Consider the following 21,428-nt stretch of genomic DNA (forward strand, 5'->3'; position numbering starts at 1 on the left):
AAACATTACCGTCTACAGCCGCGAGAGGGCGCTCTATGATTTCAGTGTAGACTACAGGAGCACTGAGCAGCATAGAGCACCTTCTGGCGGCTCTAGACGGTAATGTTCTCTCTTAGTCCATTTCTCTTGGTTCATGTCGAATTAATTTTGATAAATTAGTCGCACCTGACTATAAGTCGCAGGACCAGCCAAACTATTAAAAAAGTGTGACTTATAGTCTGGAAAATACGGTAAGCATTGTGGCAGTATAATTTAGAAAATGTACTCTTGTACTCAAGTACTTTTAAAAACAACCACTTCAGTACTTTTACTTAAGTAGACATCTGACTGTAGTACTTTTACTTGTACTTGAGTCAAATTTAGCAAGGGGTATCTGTACTTTTACTCAAGTAATGGAACTGTGTACTCTGTCCGCCTAGAGAGAATAGTAATAAAATAGAGAGAATAGTAGAGAGAAACGGACAAATCCTTGTCTCTCGCAGATTGTACTCAGACTGAGATTCTGTCTGGAACAAACATAGACAAACTACAAACAGACGCTCTGAACATGACTCAGACTCAAAGTGACTGTTGTATAATTGTAACGATAGATCACAGGAGACGAGAGATCCAAGAGCAGTGTGTTCTAATGGGTAATCCAAAAATCAGTATCCAAACAGGCAGGAGGTCATAACCATGAAATCAGTCCAGAAACAAAACAAACAGGAAACTAGAAACTAGAGAATGCAAGGGAACGTGAGAAAACCAGGTGACGGAAAATAAGGACTCTGTGAAACAGAATGAAAACAGACCGGTTATATGGGCAGGTGATGACAATGAAAGTGAAGACAGCTGAGTGCAATTAACAGGTGTGCAATTAACCGTGATGCAGGGACAAGGCTAGTGGGAAATGTAGTGCCTGCTGTGGGGTGCCTATGGGGAAGTGAGACCACTAGTGGACACCCAGGGAAACACAGACCAGACACCATGACATTACCCCCTCCTAGAGAACAAACCAAGAACACAGAGAACAGGAGTGAGGTGGACTGCTGGAGGATAAGGGGGAGGGACAGAGGGCCAGGTTCATAGAGGGAAACAGGCAGGAAGTGCAAAAAACAACAAAACAACAACAAGGAAACCAGGAGGGAGGTGGACCGGCGGAGGGACGGAGGGCCAGGTTCATAGAGGGACACAGAGGCAGGAAGTGCAAAAAACAAAATCAAAACAACAACAAGGAAATCAGGAGGGAGGAGGACCGGCGGAGGACCAGGGGGATGGACGGAGGGCCAGGTTCAAAGAGGGAATCAGAGAGAAAACAAAAAACAAAACAAAAAAAACAACAACAAAACAAAAAGGCCAGGAGGGAATAGAAAGTTCAGGGGCCCAGGGGCGAGCCGACCGTGCAGGAATCCAGGGTGGAGCAGGTGGAACTGGAGCCGTGCGGTCGAAACAGAAGCCCACCAGGGCAGCGCAGAAGACCACCACAGCCGTGCACTCGAGGCAGAAGACCACCAGGGCAGCGCCGAAGACCACCACAGTGGGATTGATGGCACAGGAGAGCAAGTCTGGTTATATAAGCCTGAAATAGAGAACATGAACAGGTTAAGGGTGACCTCCGTGGCCCTGAGGGGATGGTAGATGGTCTCCATGGCCATGACAGGGCAGGCGGTGAGTTCCTGGATGGCATCCATGGCCATGACAGGATAGGTCGAGCTCTCAGGAAGTTTGGCTGAGACGTGAAGAGGCTCTGGTAGTTCAGCAGAGATTTGGAGAGGCTCTGGTAGTTCAGCAGTGACATGGAGAGGCTCTGGTAGATCCGTGGTGCTTTGACTGGGTTCAGGAAGATCAATGGTGACTTGACTTTGCTCAGGAAGATCAACGGTGACTTGACTTTGCTCAGGAAGATCAACGGTGACTTTCCCTTGCCCATGATGATCATTGGTGACATGACTCGACTCTGGAGGGTCACCCGTGGCTGTCATCTTGTGCAGTGTCGCTGGGCCGGCGGCCATCTTGCGCAGTGGCGCTGGGCTGGCGGCCATCTTGTGCTGTGGCTCTGGCTGGCGGCCACCTTGTGCTGTGGCGCTGGGCTAGCGGCCAACATGTCTGGAGAGATGGGTGTGGTCTGTGTATCCCATTGACTACGATGTTGAAGGTAACTGGTGAACCCCCAAAAGTCCAGGATCTCCAGCCCCTTCATCTCCCACCCAGGCAAAGGGTCATCCAGGTGAGGTTTGAAAGTCTCCCCATCCGCTCCTCTATGGTGGCTGGGGAACGTATACGAAATCCCACACCGCTGGATCTTGGCATGATGGAGTCCTTCTGTAACGTTAGATCACAGGAGACGAGAGATCCAAGAGCAGTGTGTTTAATGGGTAATCCAAAAATCAGTATCCAAACAGGCAGGAAGTCATAACCATGAAATCAGTCCAGAAACAAAACAAACAGGAAACTAGAAACTAGAGAACACAAGGGAATGCGAGAAAACCAAGTGACTGAGAATAAGGACTCCATGAAACAGAATGAAAACAGACCGGTTATATGGGCAGGTGATGACGATGAAAGTGAAGACAGCTGAGTGCAATTAACAGGTGTGCAATTAACCGTGATGCAGGGACAAGGCTAGTGGGAAATGTAGTGCCTGCTGTGGGGTGCCTATGGGGAAGTGAGACCACTAGGGGACACCCAGGGAAACACAGACCAGACACCGTGACAATAATCAGCATGGCTGGACTGGCCATTGGGCATACCGGGCATTTGCCCGGTGGGCCGACATGCTTTTTGGGCCGATATATCTCATACTCATACTTTTTTTTTTTTTTTAAACGGGCCATAAAATTAGTACATCGGCGGCCCATTCGTTTAGTTTTGTTTTGCTTAATTGGCGGCGCTGGGTTTGTGCCGGTGTAATGCATTGGTCAAAGTCAGTGTTAGTTTTTTTTTCTGACAGACCAGCCCATGAAACACGTAGATCAGCGGCCCATTGGCTCTTTTCTTGATTGACACTGGGCTGGCCCAATCACAACTTTAAACGAGTGAGCGAGCGGCAGCAGTGTCAGTGTGTATCTGTAAAAAAGATGGAGAAGAAACGCAAGGAATGTGCAGATAAATAGCGTGAAAAAATAGAACCAGGCCCTTAAAGCAGACACTGTAAACTGTGTCAAAATATATGTTTTCTGACCTTCATCAGCTCCTGTGGCAGATGATGATAGTGAGGACGGAGGATCAGGAGAGAGATGAGAAAGTGTAGAGCCTGCGGTAAGCATAACTACTTTCAAAACACTTAGGCCATGTCATGAGTGTAGATTATTTCCACATCTGCATAGTTGACGATTACCGCAATTCACTAGAAATTTAATAAGAGGCGTTTGTAAACCATGTTTTCCGCCAAAATAAAAGCTTGATGCAGTTTGCGTCAAAATAAAAGATCATGTGCTTATCTCTTTCAAGTATAGAAATTGGTACAACTAATTAAGAAAGTTTCCTTCATTTTTTTGTGCATTTGTTTTACAAAATATGGCTATTACTGTCATTGGATTAATATTATAACTATTATAATGTATAGGTGTAATGTAAATAGACACTGTAACTAAAAGAGGTTTGAATTTTTCTTTGTTTAATTTGCACACTGAATATGGGTTGGAGCTTTTAATTTTGAACTCTCAAAGTGCACCAGATTAATGAATTTAACATTAAAATGCACAAAATTTCTCCAGGGGGGCATGCCCCCGAACCCCCCTAGAAGGATCGAGGACACACCACCATAGTTTTAACAAAAATCCTGTAAGAAACACTGGTATTGCTATGCCAGAGCCGCTTATAGCTTGTTTTAGGATTCACTGCTGTGGAGTTTAGTTCAACTGTATTAATAAATATTAAATTTGGACTTATTTCATCTGTTAACTCTCACTCGTTCCTATACTCACTCATTACATGGCATTAGTGGTTTTAATGAATAGGAGTTGGTATGCATATAATTAAGGGCGTGCAAAGATGGGTGGTGTTTATGATCATATAGTGGGCCGGTCTGGGCAAAAATGCCCGGGCCGATTTTTTGTCCCAGTCCAGCCCTGATAATCAGATTGATTAATTATGAGTTCAGATGTACAATTAATATTTTCTGATTTTTTTTTTACTTATTTTAATTTTCATATGCATTCTTAACTCTGGCTCTGCACATAGACATGTTCATAACTCATTAAATGCAGAGTGCTCTTCTTGCAGTATTGTATCATAAATACAGTTAACTTTCAGAAGAGCAGTACAGTTTAATATGATTTGATCATCCTCTGGATTAAAGATCATATGCTGACCTCTGCAGGATGATATGAGCAATTTTAGTACTGTTTTTATACTCTATTTACAGCAGCAGATGGCATGATAATGCATTCAATTCCTGATGTATTTCCATAAGTCTCCAATGTAGTCAATAGCAATAAAGTGGTTGAAATGTTACTTTTGCTTTGCTTTTGATTAGTATGGCATGTCTTGTTGGCACATTCCCAGATTGAATAAATGAATCATTATTTTATTATATTATCATATAATAGAATGCTGCTACTTACCACTGAGAGTAAAGCAAGTAAACAGAATGTCCGAATTGAAAGAATGCTGTGCATAATGTTTAGGATTCTGTACGATTGAGATGTTTTATTATCACACAGCTACACAAGTAAAACTGCTGTGACTGAAAAAATAATGCAGAGTTATTAGAGTTTGTCTATGATTTTTGCTATGATATTGCAGATGCTTTATTTACAGTGTCTTATTGAGAGGGAACATGGTACAATGCTCCACAAACTGCAACATTAAATGCATTCCTGTATATTGTTTGTTGAGTCATTAGGTTAAACAGAAGTTGTTCATTACAAATCAGTTTGTCTTATTTAGTTTTACATGCTTTTGTGAAAATATGAATTATAATAGAATTGCAGTACTGAATCTTTTATAGTGGCTTCATTTATTTGGAATTGTTTATGGAAATACTGCTGCATTTTAAAACTAAATTTGAATAATGTTTTTTTTTTTTTTCTTCAAGAAAATTGAACTCTGGATAGGGAAGCACATTGCTGGAGGATTTTTTTTAAATTTGTATTTATTATTATTATTCTTTATTTTTTTAGAATATTGAATATTGAATCAGTACATTAGTTGAATTAGAGGTGAATTTGATTCAACTTTTCATTATAGTACATAAAAAAGAAACAGATACAGTACTTGTCCCCTCTCCACACTATGATGATTGTTTAATGAGGATGTGGGAGGGGTCGACAAACTGTCATAGAGACATTTTTAGGTGGAGGCATCTGCACCTGCCCAAATTCTCAGTAATCACAGAAATAGCAACATAGACTGTGTACAGATATACATAAAAAAGAAACATGTGCAAGAGAATGATGAAAAATAAAGATAAAACGGGGGTTGGGGGAAGAGTGGGGGGGAAGAAAGAAGGATAATTTTTTGTTTTTGTCTAATGTTTTAGCACCGTGGGGACAGGGGGCCACGGTGATACATTCCCATAGAGCCGCTGTACAAAAACCTCCCTCCATGTACAGTCAATTAGACAGAGACAATGAATACAAACACTGCAAACATTTCTAATGGATTCCAGCATTAAATATCATAGCTATCTAGGAGAGAAGGGTTCTTAATATTTAAAGTAATTAACCTTATTTTTTAATGAATATGAACACATTTTATCAGCGGTAAATACATGTGGATACTTGCGGTTGGACTTGCCTGGATAATTTCATCACTTACCTTGTAGCAAATCAGTGTATATGTAATATTGGATTTGCATGCTTTTACATTGAACAGCCTCCTGGGAGACGACTATTATGGATTTAACAGACTTTTATATGATCATGGGAAGAAAAATAATAATTCTAACGCAAATTTCGGAGTACTCTGAAACATTGTGCTTCTGGCTTGCAAGCATACTTTGGAAATGGAACAAAACTGACAGTTTTAGGTAAGTTTGTTTTAGGCAATTCTACTTTAATGTATAAATGGGACTACTGACCAATGCTCATATTGTCTGACCTATATCTTTCATACTCTTTTTTTACTAAACTATGACAGCAGTAGGGAAGGTGCATCCAAATCAGATACACATTTTTTAAATAATTTGTACCATAGCTTGTGCCGAAAATTTGCGCACACCATCCCACTGTGACAATGCTTATCAGGCACACTTTGGAGATTATCAGTTTGAAACAAAATTAACAGTTTTAGGTAAGATATACTTTTAACTTTACTAATATGTAGGCCCGCATGAGATAATCAGACAATTACAAAATATTTATTGAGCTCAAGTGGCTGATGATTGTGCATTAAGATTAGACTATGCTGAAATGCTTTTTAAAAAGTACAGTGCAATTTCAGTATTCGATTTGAGTCCCTTTTTGACATGACAGTCGTATGCTGTGCCAATTATCAAGCCTATTTCGGTAACGGCACCAAATTAACAGTTCTTGGTAAGTACTACTCCACTTCAGTTAGAAACCGTTACGAATATACAGTGCAAAAAATAGTATGAGTTGATCATTTAAAGCAACATGATTGAAAACATAAAATGTGTCATTTGAGACAACAGAGAATGTGAATATATCAAAGAACTAAAGAGAGAGAGAGAGAGAGAGAGAGAGAGAGAGAGAGAGAAAAGAACTGTGTAGAATTAGTTAAATGTAAGGGTTGTGAAGTTCTAGTAATTTTATTAGTGAGCCTGCATGCTGTGTTTTGGAAGCAGCCAGGCTATCTTTGGCGAAGGGACAAAACTGACTGTTCTAGGTAAGAACTATTTTTGTAAACGTGAAAGAATAATTAAATGCAAATAATGTATTTGCTAGATTCAGTTACCAATGGGAATTGCATAATATAGCGGAGTATGTTTTTTTTGAGAAGTTTGTGATACTGTCTTGATACTCTGTGCTCAAACACGCCAGCATATTTTGGAAACGGCACCAAACTTACTGTTTTAGGTAAGAAAAGCAATGCTTGTGAATATAAATCTTTTTAGCATGTTACCTGTATTATAGCCAGTGTGGTTTAGATGTAGTTTGTAGAAAGTCTTTAGTTTTTTACAGTCGTTTGACATCAGTGTAATCAGTACAGTTCTGCATACTTTGGCAGTGGGACTAAACTTACAGTGACAGGTGAGACCTTTTTGACTGAATTTGTTGGATAAATATTATTAGGTGCTGAAGTGTGTGGATAATTCTTTTGGAAATAAGTCTGTAACCAGCCATTGATCAGTGTCCAGACATCCTAGATGTTTTATTAGTGCATGTGTGTGCTGTGTCAAATACTGCTCAGGCTCATTTTGGTGAAGGAACGAAATTAACTGTACTTGGTAAGAGACACATTTCATATTGTTTAAATGGCAATGCTCAATCAATAATGTGGCTTCTAATCAAAATGGCTGATTGCATTTATTTAAGTCGACACTGGTCAAATCTGATCAAGTTAATCCACTCTGAGGGTTCTTCCTGACTCAAAACTCTTTATTTCATTTGAAAATATTTATTTTTTATATTGTGGAATTAGTGATTGAATGTAAATGGGTATTAAGAGTACAGGACGTTTTATCTGTAGCGTAGAATCAGTGTGAACAACTACAAGCCTGCAGAATTTGGCACTGGCACCAAACTCACAGTACTAGGTAAGACATATTTTTACTTTATTTTGCATAGCCTTCTGCATCATAGCCAGAAAACGATGAAAAATTCACTAAAATCATTTGACATCGGGATTGAGGACATAATCTTATCGTTTGTAAAATAAGTATAATGATCCATAATAGTACAAGTATAAAAAGCATCTTCCTTGGCATAGATAGAATGGTTAAGCATTTCTCAAGCCTCGATGTTTAGAAGAAATGCAAGACTTAAGTCCATAAAGTCGGAGTAATTTTATTAGTGCCCATGTATGCTGTGACTCTGGTGGAGGTGGTCAAGCTTTCTTCGGCAATGGAACAAAGTTAACAGTTCTTGGTAAGATAGAAAACAAAGTTATATTCCTAAGCTGACCTTTGCAAATATGTTAGAAATATTAGAACATACTATTATTATTTCATAATGTATGCCTAGTTCAACAACAAAAAATATGAGGTTTTTTGATTCTTCTGAACACTTCTTTATGTTAGACAGCACGCTTGGACATTTGATTGACAATTGTTATAGTGTTGTGTTCCCAAAGTTACTAAAAAGTAAAACAGTTAATTATGTAAGAAAGATCTTGAGGAGGTTTCATCTGTAGCATAAAATCAGTGTGATCAGTACGACCCAGCATACTTTGGAAAAGGCACAAAACTTACAGTTCTAGGTGAGTAAATTGTGTATGTTGATATTTAGACCTAAGTAAATGGTATTTGTTAAGTGCACTATGTTGCGTTTTCAAAATAATATTCTATGTGCATGACCCAGGCTTTAAAGACTTTAGCATTTGCTGTCTTGAGTAAATTTGTTAGTGCACGTGCACTGTGACTCTACTGCTTCTCAGGCTTACTTTGGCAATGGAACAAAGTTAACTGTACTAGGTAAGAAAAATCTCTCGCTCTATATTTTTACAATTATGTCAGATAAGATGAGTGAGAAAGTCTACATCATATTGACTATAGCTGAGGTTTTAACTGTAGCTTAGTATCAGTGTGAACACTGGCAGTATTCCATACTTTGGCAATGGCACAAAACTAACAGTTCTAGGTGAGTAATTTGAGTATTATGCATGCTATGTAAATCAGAATAGTGCAGAAATGTAGCTGTGATGTTTGTTTATTTATTGATTTTTAATATGCAACCTTCTAAAGTATGCTGTTCATGTTTTATATTTATGAAATGACTCAAATGAGCACTCTAATTAAATTAGATCAATATAATCAAGTAGCATTCATGGGCATTTAAGTAAAAAAAACTAAACAAAAAAATGCCCCATGGCACCATGAGTGAATTTGTCAGTGCTCATGTATGCTGTGCTCTGGTACTTATCCAGCTCACTTTGGCAATGGAACAAAGCTGACCGTTTTGGGTAAGACTATTCAAAAATGTCTATGCTAGACAGTAAATCAAAATGTACTGAACTATGTCAAATGGAGGTTAATGAGTATTTAAACGTTGATAAATGAAATGTAGCAAATTTAAATGAAATTAATTGGAATACGCAGTAATCTTGAAATAATCATTCTTTAAAGGTTTAGACGTATCATTTATGATTTTGATTATCTGAGGTATTAACTGTTGCATAGAATCAGTGTGAACATGGGTAGTGCAGCACACTTTGGTAATGGAACTAAACTTACAGTCCTAGGTGAGTAATTTGCATAATATTTCTGAACTTACTAAGAATTTAGAAGCAGCGCATCTTGCTTATTTGATGTTCAAGTCTAATATGAGGTTATTTTTGAGAGTTTTCAAAATTATATTGCTGTTTCTGTATATGCATAAATCACTGTATGCAAAATTACTAGTCATTCTACTAAAAATAATTGCTTTATGGTAGATTATTTTGTGATATTCACATGGCAATCAGGTAGAACCCTATACTCAGTCTTTAGCCTTTGGTGTAAATTTGTTAGAGCACTTGCATGCTGTGACTCTGGTGTTGCTCAGGCTTATTTCGGCAATGGAACAAAGTTAACTGTCTTAGGTAAGAAAAATCTAATTTTTATAATTATGTCAGATAACAAGTGGCAAATTCTCCATGATCTCCACTGTAGCTGAGGTTTTGACTGTAGCTTAGTATCAGTGTGAACACTGGCAATCCTGCATACTTTGGCAATGGCACTAAACTTACAGTTCTAGGTGAGTAATTTGAGTATTCTGTGTCTTAAGTAAAACCTTATAAGATGTTGATGCAATGGATCTTCTAAGTTATGATGTCTCTGTGTTATATAAGCACATTTACCATAATTAATCTAAGTAAATGAATTGGATATAGTTGAGCTGCATTCATTGGACATTTAAGTAAAAAAAAAAAAAAAAAAGGACTTGAATTTGGCATCCTGAGTGAATTTGTTAGTGCACGTGTGTGCTGTGACTCTGGTGGTAGTTATCCAGCTTATTTCGGCAATGGAACAAAACTCACTGTTCTGGGTAAGAATATTCAAAAAAGTTCATGCTATTTTATTGATTGCCTTTGACAAGGTGCAATGCACTTACGACACACTGAAGTTAATAAAAAAATGAATGTTGCCCTATGATATCTAAAATGATATTCAATTGAAATTACTTGAATGCTTCGTAGTAATCTAGAGATAAGCATTCTTTGAAACGAAGTTAGATGTATTGAGGTATGTAGAATACTTTCTGATTTTGAGGTGCAGTATTAACTGTTGCATAGAATCAGTGTGAACTTGGCTAGTGAAGCACACTTTGGTGCCGGCACTAAACTTACAGTCCTAGGTGAGTCATTTGCATAATACTTTTGAACTTACTAGGAAATTTAAAACACATCCTGTTTATTTGCTGTTCAGGTCTAAAAGGAGGTTCTTTTTAAACAGTTTTCAAAATTGTATTGCTTTTTTATATATATATCTCTGATGTATAAATCATTTTATGGTTAATTACCACTCATAGTACTAAAATAATTGTTATTTAGTAGATAATTCCATGATATTCACAGGGGCATTGAAGTAAACATACCAGGGCTTTAGCATTTGGTGTCTTGGGTAAATTTGTTAGAGCACATGCATGCTGTGACTCTGGTTATGGTCAGGCTTATTTCGGCAATGGAACAAAGTTAACTGTCTTAGGTAAGAAAAATTTAACTCCTCATGCTATTTCAGTGATCAGCATTGATAACATTGGGAGGTTATTAACGAAAGTAAAATTGCTATGTGCTATCTAAAATTGCTGAATTGGTATTGGATGAACTGGCAGTTCTCGGGAATCTGATTATGTCTTAAAAAATGAGGTCAGATATAGTGGGATGAGTGGCACTGTTTAAATTAATCCAACTGTAGCTGAGGTTTTAACAGTTGCTTAGAATCAGTGTGACCTCTGGATATCCTGCATACTTTGGCAATGGCACTAAACTTACAGTCCTAGGTGAGCCATTTGAGTATTATGTGTGAATTCTATCGCTTAATATTTTTAATTTGTAATTTAAGATTGCAGAATAGGTCTAGTCTTGGGAAATGTAACCAGATATTCTGGAATAAGTGGTAATGTTCACATGCTCTGCAGTATATTTGAGGTTTTAACTGTAGCTCAGAATCAGCGTGAACAATCTCAATCCTGCATACTTTGGCAATGGCACCAAACTAACAGTTCTGGGTGAGTAGTTTAAGTATTATGTTTGATAATCATAACCTAAAATTTTAAAATAATATCTGCAAATGGTGTTCTCATGAATCAGAAGAACTGAAAAGATGTGCAGTCTTAAAAAATGAAGTTAGATAAAGTGGAATAAGTGGCAATGGTCTCCAGTGTAGCTGAGGTTTTAATTGTAGCTTAGGATCATTGTGAACAAACGCAGCCTGCATACTTTGGCAATGGCACTAAACTAACAGTTCTAGGTGAGTAATCGAGCAATCTGATATTTAATCATTTGGAAGGATCTTATTAGGACATCTAAAATGATTGATGATTGGACTAGCTAATTAATCTTTAAGAATATATGACTAGTTGGATAAGTGGTAATATTCACATGCATCTGCATTATAGCTGAGGTTTTAACTGTAGCTTAAAATCAGTGTGAACAATGCCAGACCAGCATACTTTGGCAATGGAACTAAACTGACAGTTTTAGGTGAGTAAATGGAGCATGCTGCTCTTTCAGAGCTTAAATGATTTCGAAATAAATAGTATATCTAAAATGACGGTGTCAATTAGAAGAACTGGAGTTAAATAGAGTAGGATATAGTTCTCATGATCTCCACTCTATTTGAGGTTTTAACTGTAGCTTAGAATCAGTGTGAACTATGGTGATCCTGCATACTTTGGCAATGGCACCAAACTTACTGTTTTAGGTAAGAATATTTGTTTGCTTGTGTTTTTTGGTATTTGATCAGTTTGCAAGATCTATGCATTTGTGGGTAAAATTTTGACTATGTCCTTTTATTTCTTAATACTGAAATTCACCATTTCAACTAAATCCATACTGTAATAAGTGAATGGTGCATGAATTAGTCAGAGACACTGGCATTAGAGTAAAACACTGTCACTGTTCTGTGTTGAAAACAGTGCTGCGTTTTGAGGTTTCCAGGTTTAGATAATAGTCTGCCTTTAGGAAAGCTATCTGCCTTACTATCCCTCAAAATATTTGATATGGTTACATCTAATCTTCCTGTGTTTCTAAAAACATATATAGATATGCATGAATATGTCAATGGTTTATTTTGGTATGATTATTTGTATGCTGAGTGTCATGTTCATAGATGGTAGAATCTAATCAGTTTAAAGTGATAGGAAGGGTTTTACTGTAGCCGTTGACAAGTGTGAACAACAGACCTGCATACTTTGGCATTGGGACCAAACTTACTGTTCTGGGTAAGAAAGAAAATAATGTTTTTTTTTATGACACTTCAGTTTTTTATTGACTAATTCTTACTATGAACTAGTTGCTTATTAGCATGCATATTTCTAGCATATTGGCTGTTTATTAGTGCTTATAAAGCACATGTTTTATTCTCAATGACCATATTTTAGATTCTTAATTCTACCTCATAACTTAATATGACAACTAACTATTATTGAGCAACAAATTAGGAGTACTGTATATTGAGGCAAAAGTTGAATTTAAGAGTTAGAATAACTGAATATATCGGTGATGTATAATGTGTGAGTTCTTCTAGAGTGTTGCAACTAGCTGTTCTTTAGCAACTCTTGTTTATGTGCACTATATGAATCAGTGTTTTTTATAAGCATGTACCACTGCTGATATATTTTATGCTCTATCAAGTAAGATCGTTGCTATGAGCTGCATATAACTGTAAAGCGATGAGTACAGATACATTAGCTTCACTACATTAGCTGTCTGTGGTTTTCCTGTTAAAGAAGCAACTGCTCTTAATAGGAATTTTGTATTTTGTAATGGGGTTATAAACTATGTTGTATAATTGTGCAATTTCTTTTATAACAACAACAATAATAGTAATCCTAATAATAATAACAATAAAAAATATCATCAACATAAAACTGCATAATTCATAGTTTAAGTTTCAGCAGACTGAAATGTCATGGGAAAATTGGTTTCCAAAAATTGTTAATGTATATACAATGTCCATAATAACATTTTGTTACGTATGCTTATAATGTATAATATTGTTTTACAGAGCGTAATTTAAGTATACCAAATTCTGTAGAAATCCTGAAGCCCTCTGGAATCGAGACTGGCTGTAAGAAAAAAGTCACTCTTGTGTGTGTGGTCAGAAACTTCTACCCAGACCATGTGAGCATAAGATGGACCCTTGGAGGCATAGAAATAAAAGATGATATAGCGACAGACCCATATGCCATCCAAGACAAAGACACAAAATTGTTCAGCATATCCAGCAGACTTCAAGTCTCTAAAAAACAATTCAAACCAAAACACAATTACACATGTACAATGAGATTCTACAATGAAACAGACAAGTACCAGAACATATCCGGCAGTATCATTGGAATTGAAGGTATTTCATTAGACATAAGTTGAAAGATAAAATAAAAGAAAGTGAATAAAAAGCATTTTGCAATACATGCTTCAAGTAATTTTAATAATTGGGTCTTCTAATCAATTCTTTTCTAATTACAGGGGATGAATATGAGCCAGGTAAGGGTTTGCTTTTTTCTTTTTAGATGTGTACCTGCAAAAGATGAATTAGGGTCAGAGGTCAAAAGTATATTATTAATGCCATGCTGACTAATATGTTATGATTTGTTCTTTTAATATCCAGAAAACTATGTGAATTCAGCACAGTGGATGAAATTGGCATACGGTGTGTTCATCGCTAAGAGTGGACTGTATGGTCTTGTCGTCTTAGTGTACGTGATGAGAAAGGTAAGGATGATAAACTTGTAATTATAATGTATTTCAAACAGAAGTGCTGGAAGTATATTAACAACATAAGTGATAACTGTTTGGTCACGTGTTTTTCTGAATCTCTCAATCTTCATGTGTTACAGGGTTCATCTGGAAAGTGAATGACCTGAAGATTCCTGGATTGACGGAGTTACCAAGAAAACTCATCTACTCTTTGATTATATAACTGAAGATTCTATCTATTTCATTTCATTTCTCTCTTTCTGTTCTTTACTAAGTGTGTATCCCAGTGAAAATCTGCAGGTACTTCAGAATAATCATCAAATCCTTTTTTTTTTTTTTTTTGATAATACATATATATATATATATATATATATATATATATATATATATATATATATATATATATATGTATATATATATATATATATATATATATATATATATATATATATATATATATTCTTATTTCCTTGCTACTGTACATACACAATTCGATAACATACTACTATGCCAATAAAACACACTTAACAGAGCTAAATATAACTCATTGTTTTTCATATTAAGATTTACTGTATTATCTTTCCTTTTTTATACATAAATAAATGCATATTACCTACAAAGGAAATTCTCTCTTATTTTTATAGGCATATTGTTCACAAATTCAAGACTAATAGCTATTTTTGTAGCTTTTATTTTTTGCTGTAGATCTTTTGGTAGAGTAGATGGCACAGGGAGCATAAATACATTGTATACCTTGAATTGCTTTGAATAAAAGCATCTACAAAAGGTCTAAAAGGAAAAGACAATTTGTAGCTAATAAATTTCATAGGACTGACAATGGTCTCCCAATTCCTTTCAATTAAGTAACAACATGATAACAATGATGTAACTGGTTGATTGTATTCTGTAGCCAATAGCCAATACACTGTTACTGGTCACTAAAACATGGTAATTAGAAATAAATCACTTTTTACTTCTTTAGGTGAACTGTTCATTTGAATAAACATGAAAGCAATATAAATGGTTCTGTTGCTATATAAATCTTTGGATAAAAGCATAAATGTAAATGCAGACCTGCACCTGAACACTTCTTTCTCGCAAAAAGTACCTGTTCTGGCATATTTTGTTTGCAATATGATTTCAAAAATACGTTATGTAAAATTAAAATACCATGCATTTGACCGCCTTTTAATTGCTAAATCTAAGTGCATAGTTAATGATTACCTACACTTATTGGATGTCTAGTTGTTTGATAATAACTGAAGAAATAAGAAGAGCATTGAGGTTAGTTCTCAGAAAACCTCTGCATATGGTATTTGGTTTGATAATTATTTTATTATCCTATTTTACAGTGTTTTTACTGTTCTTGGGGCCACTGTGTATATTTACCTTTTTGTTAGTTTGAATTACTGTTGAAATCATAATGCACATTTAAATATACAAAAACTCCTGTAATAGCTGCTGCTCAGAAGAGGCCTCTCTGGGTAACAGCTGGGAGGCCACTATGGCTTTCACGGTCTCAACCTGAAAAGGGGCCCCCAAAAAACAGTGTACCGTTGCCCATTATTAGCTGTTAGTTGTTGAGGTTTAGGTAATGAGGTAAATCATCGTGTACTAGCTACGCAAAACTAGAATTTGGAGAAGGGACCAAACTGACGGTTCTGGGTAAGTCCGAATTTTAAAACTCGTATATTGTACTAGTAGAGATCGTTCAATAAATGTACTCATATGATTTGTGAAATGCAGTAAAATTTTCACATGTTATCAATGCAAAGAAAATTTCAGTGCATATTGTCCATGTCATGGAAATGGAGAAAAAATAAAATAAAATGGACAGGTTACAGAAAACAAAAAGTACGTAGACCACTAAAATACAAATGTAAAAATTATTTTATCCATGTAAAATGTTTATTTATTCATTACTGAATACGTTTTTATTTATTCAGTAAATTTATTATTATTAATAATATGTTAATTCACTATTTATTTAAAAAAGCGATGATAAGGGAACATTTAAGAAGTAATACATCCATAAGTTCAAGTTCATCCATAAATGTAGAAATACAGATATTTTAAAATAAGTTGCATGTGTTAAAAGCATGAAACCAAAGGATCTAGACGTTAATGTATATTTGAATTTATATAAATATTTTAAAAGACTTCAGATGGATACTGTATTTCATCCGCATCCAGTAAAAAATATAATTGTATAAATAAATAAATAAATTCACCAGCCTTCGCTCTGAATGACCAATCAAAATCAAGCATTTAATTGATGCATGTAATAATTACAAAAATAATTACATAGTAGTTTTTGCAAATGATTCTTCCTAACTTTCCGCCTTCATTCTCAAGCTGCAAACATCACTCTACCTAAAGTCAAGATCCTTCCACCTTCTCCAAACGAACTCTGTTCAGAGAACAAGACGGATAAATGGTCAACTTTAGTGTGTGTGGCCACAGGCTTTTATCCCGATCATGTGAGTGTGTCCTGGAAAGTGAATGGCGAAGAAAGACAGGACAGGGTATCAACTGATACCTCAGCCCAACAGGACAAGACAACGTTAATGTACCATATCAGCAGCAGAATGAAAATTGATGACATGGACTGGATAGATCCCAAAAATAACTTCACCTGCACCGTCCATTTCTTCAACGGAAAGGACTATGTCACTGTCTCAAACACCATAAATGGTCAAAAAGGTGAAAATGCACAATTAAGCTGGATAACACACACACACACACACACACACACACACACACACACACACACACACACACACACACACACACACACACACAGCTTTACTGAAGACAGTAGATATCAGTAAATATAAAATGTAATATTTGCCATGCCACTTTCTTTGATATAATATATGTTGCAGTGAGAGTTGATAGTGTTTATTATAATTGCCCAAATACTGTTTCATATATGTTTGTATGCTGGTGCTTTTAGTGAAGCCTAAAGGATTGAAACTGCTTGGCTTTGGCTACATCCTATTCCTCAGCAAAAGCCTGCTGTATGCGCTGGTTGTGGCTGGTGTGGTGTGCAAACTCAAGGTAATTCCAGATAACTATAACACACAAATTACACATCAAATATGCATAAACAGTATATGAATATATAGGTATAAATATAGATAGATGGATGGATTAATGCACGGGACACCATAATATGATATGTATTTATTTCCCTTCAGTTTTCAGCGAAGAAGAAACAATTACCAGAGGACTGAGATACCTTGAAACTTTGTCAGTGAGATGCCAGAAGTGACTTTCTTTTTATTTACAAATTATTTACAGTCTGTGTATTCCCTAAATTGCATTATTTGTGTATAACATCAAATCGTACATGCAATTATGTTTTTCTTTTCTTCTTTTTTTTTTAAACATGGACGTTTAAAGTAGATGGATAAGAATGAATAACTAACATTGAGAGACTAATTAAGTAACAAGTGATGTAAACAGTTTTGTGTCCTGTTTTGTGCAATGACTAAAACATTCTGCAATTACAAAAATCTGAGGCCTTTGTTTTATGAGAAACAGGGCATATTTGCATACTGTATATGTATTTTTTTTAGTGGAAAATCTGAACTTTTGGAAAGTGTGGGTTGTTATCTTAGTTACGTAAGAATCTTCCATTGTAATAAGAAAAATAAGACTGCATACGTGGCCTCTCTCATAATGAGTTCTTAAGCTTTTCTAAAATTCCTAAAACAATGCACATAAAGTAATAAGAAAAATGCGGACCGAAAACAACAGCAACATCTTGATTTTGTAAATACAGCTTTCTTCTGAAATAAATAAATAATACAATTGGATTCTTTTCTACTTGAAAATGTGTATAAAATCCAGAAGAAATGTTCTACTTTGAATGGTTTATAGCTGACATTAAGAGCTGTACTGCTGCAGGCTGCTGTAGCTGAAAGCAGGATGTGGTGTCATTTCTTTGCAAGCAGTTTGGAGGAGTTGGGGAGGATGTGGTCAGAACGTTCTCGAGATGTTCGTGCTTCATCCTGTATCTTTCACACACCTGCTGCTGCACACAAGCCTCAAAGCTCAAGCACATCTACATACAAAACCAATGAAAAACAAATATGCTGTTGGAAACTGGTGCAGAAACTGGTGATTCATTCGAGAAGCATGTTTGCAGGTTATTCGCTCAACAGTCTGCACCACACACCCCCACATCTGCATTGTTATTCTGGAACATGTTGAACTCATTCATCATGAATCAGTTGCTCACTCTGAGTAATCTAAAGCATAGTAAAATGCTGTTCGTTTTTCCAGTAAATGATATTCTACACTGTGATGAGGGTTAATACTTTAATAAAATAAGTTTTGATTAAGCCAGAGGAACATATCACAATAATTTGAAGAGAAAATAAAAGGTTCATTTTGAATTGATTATTATTTTTACACATACGTCATTAGGGTTTCTGGGACAGTAAAGTCAACTCAACACAAGGGTTAAATTGTACTGTAGATTTACGGTAGTTTTCATCCCTGAGAGTTTTTGTACAGCTTTCATTGTGGTGTGTTATGCTGTGGGGACTGGCTGCACAGAACCAAACAACAGAACCAACGTCGGTTACACTCTTGGACTCCAGCACTATCTGAAGAAGCCCTGGTCTGTTAGATGAAAAATCCCCCACGCTTGCTGGATCCACACTTCCTGTACTGAAAGAACTGAACATCAGCTTGAAACCATCTGTTGGGGTCCAACGGTACCAGTACAGGTCTGGGTTATTAGTGCCTGTGATGGAGCAGACAACTTTCAGTGGTTGCCCTGCTTGAAGAATAAGCACCAGAGGGTTTTGGTTTACCTGAAGACCTGAGATAAAAAGAAATGAAATGAGAAATGTAAGATTTTAAACTTTGTAAAGCTGGTTATGAGCAAATCAGCAGCTTACACATAGTTTCAAGCCATTGTAATGACACACACAAGAGAGCAAAACACAACTGCATCATGAATAGATGAACTAGCAAAGTCTTGAGGCTTAAATAATCATGGTGTGCCTCTAGAGGTGGGGTTGGGTGGTGCAGCTTAGTGGAAGAATATCTAGGGTGGTAACCGAATGGTTGATGGTTTTCACCTCACAGGAGGAAATACATCAGCTTTCAGCACTTGAGAAAGATACTATATAACAGCTCCGTTGAGGGTAATGTTGGGTGTGGTGTGTAAAACAAAGGGCACGACATAGTATAATCAAAGAGTTCTTTTAAGTCAAGTCAAGTCACCTTTATTTATATAGCGCTTTAAACAAAATGCATTGCGTCAAAGCAACTGAACAACATTCATTAGGAAAACAGTGTCAATAATGCAAAATGACAGTTAAAGGCAGTTCATCATTGAATTCATTGATGTCATCTCTGTTTAGTTAAATAGTGTCTGTGCATTTATTTGCAATCAAGTCAATGATATCGCTGTAGATGAAGTGTCCCCAACTAAGCAAGCCAGAGGCGACAGCGGCAAGGAACCGAAACTCCATCGGTGACAGAATGGAGAAAAAAAACCTTGGGAGAAACCAGGCTCAGTTGGGGGGCCAGTTCTCCTCTGACCAGACGAAACCAGTAGTTCAATTCCAGGCTGCAGCAAAGTCAGATTGTGCAGAAGAATCATCTGTTTCCTGTGGTCTTGTCCTGGTGGTCTTTACAAGGGATCTGTATCTAGGGCTCTAGTTGTCCTGGTCTCGGCTGTCTTTCAGGGCAATAGAGGTCCTTTCTAGGTGCTGATCCACCATCTGGTCTGGATACGTACTGTATCTGGTGGCCACGGTGACCTCGGAATAAGAGAGAAATAGACTAATATTAGCGTAGATGCCATTCTTCTAATGATGTAGCAAGTGCATAGGGTGTTATGGGAAGTGTTTCCGGTTCCGGTTTACCTAATGAATGCAGCCTAAAAATCCTTTAACGGATTTGGATATTAAAAGCAAATTAGTATGTTATGTGTAATCCAGGTTAAATAGATGGGTCTTTAATCTAGATTAAACTGCAAAAGTGTGTCTGCCTCCCGAACAATGTTAGGTTTAATAATCCACAGGAGAGAAGGAGCAAATCCAAACGATAGCAGAAAAAGGAACATAGGGGAACACAAACTTAATTATAGAAACTTAACTGAAACTGAAACAGGTGTTTCTACAGAGAATTAAATCAAAAACCATTTCTCATTATAAACATTTATCTGGAGAGAAAAACTGCATTATACAGAGTGATGGCACATTAAGCATATGTTGCATAAGTAAATTTAACTATGAGAGAATGATATATGTCCTGATGCATCCACTTTTATACCTCATCCAATTAAATATTGTTCATAAAACCTTATGTTTCTAAAATTCAGAATTATTAGGACATTCCATTTTAACATGAAGACACCATCTTAATATTTAAGAATTGAGTTACAGCACACAAAACCATGTGTAATATATATTTGGCAGCATATATTAGTTACAGTAGTATATATTAGTTGTTCTGTTAAGTGTACTAGCTTAATTTGCAAATATTCTAACCACGTTTGACAAACATTTTCGTGTACTAACTGCTAAATAATAGTAAGCAAATCATGATCGGTTGATCAATCAATCAATCAATCAATCAATCAATCAATCAATCTGACGTTGCAGCCTATGGCCTAATGCTTAACCTCAACAGAACATTCAGAACACTTTGCATGACGGGTGCTTTCAACTTCAAGTTACTTCGGTTTCATAACTACTAAGTAACAAAGTAATGTTGATGCCTGAACACCATAAACACTATAAGCAATAATCTTAAATATAAAATAATATTTGTAATCCATAATAGGTCACTCGGTAGAGAACTACACAGGACACAATATATAATTTTTTTTGTAGCAATGACTTGCAGGGGAAATGTTGTTTAAGACTGGATGGAACTGGATCCATGAGGTCAAAAAAAAAAAAAAAACACGTGACACAACGTTTCCTTTAAAGCAACTGAGACATTTCGATAAATCTGCGGTCTGTGATCCGCCTTCACGCTCATCTATCTGCAATGTTATATTATTGTGCCATCTGCTGGATTCTTGCCTTATTGCTGTTCGAATATATGACAGTTTTGACTGATATTTCAAATAGTCTTTCATGGTTGTTATGCATGATTACATGTTATATAAATTATTTTCATATATATATATATATATATATATATATATATATATATATATATATGAATGTGCAACTTAATAAATTATGTGGAAAATGTCATGGAAAAGTACATTTATTTCATTAATTCAACTCAAATTGTGCAACTCATGTATTAAACAAATTCAATGCACACAGACTGAAGTAGTTTAAGTCTTTGTTTCTTTTAATTGTGATGATTTTGGCTCACATTTAACAAAAACCCACCAATTCACTATCTCAACTAATTAGAATATGGTGACATGCCAATCAGCTAATCAACTCAAAACACCTGCAAACATTTCCTGAGCCTTCAAAATCGTCTCGTAGTTTGGTTCA

The 21,428-nt window shown here is 36.2% G+C and overlaps 1 gene segment (V, D, J or C); it reads left to right on the forward strand.

Annotated features, from left to right (window-relative positions):
• Positions 1-9,046: 9,046 nt before the first annotated feature.
• Positions 9,047-14,241, forward strand: LOC132111788 (T cell receptor beta chain MC.7.G5-like). The segment is given in 5 exon segments: positions 9,047-9,282; positions 13,250-13,588; positions 13,711-13,728; positions 13,853-13,956; positions 14,082-14,241. Coding segments are annotated over 5 exon segments (528 nt in total).
• The last annotated feature ends 7,187 nt before the right edge of the window (positions 14,242-21,428 follow it).

The sequence above is a fragment of the Carassius carassius genome, chromosome 31 (genome assembly GCF_963082965.1).
Source record: "Carassius carassius chromosome 31, fCarCar2.1, whole genome shotgun sequence".
NCBI classification, from domain to species: Eukaryota; Metazoa; Chordata; class Actinopteri; order Cypriniformes; family Cyprinidae; genus Carassius; species Carassius carassius.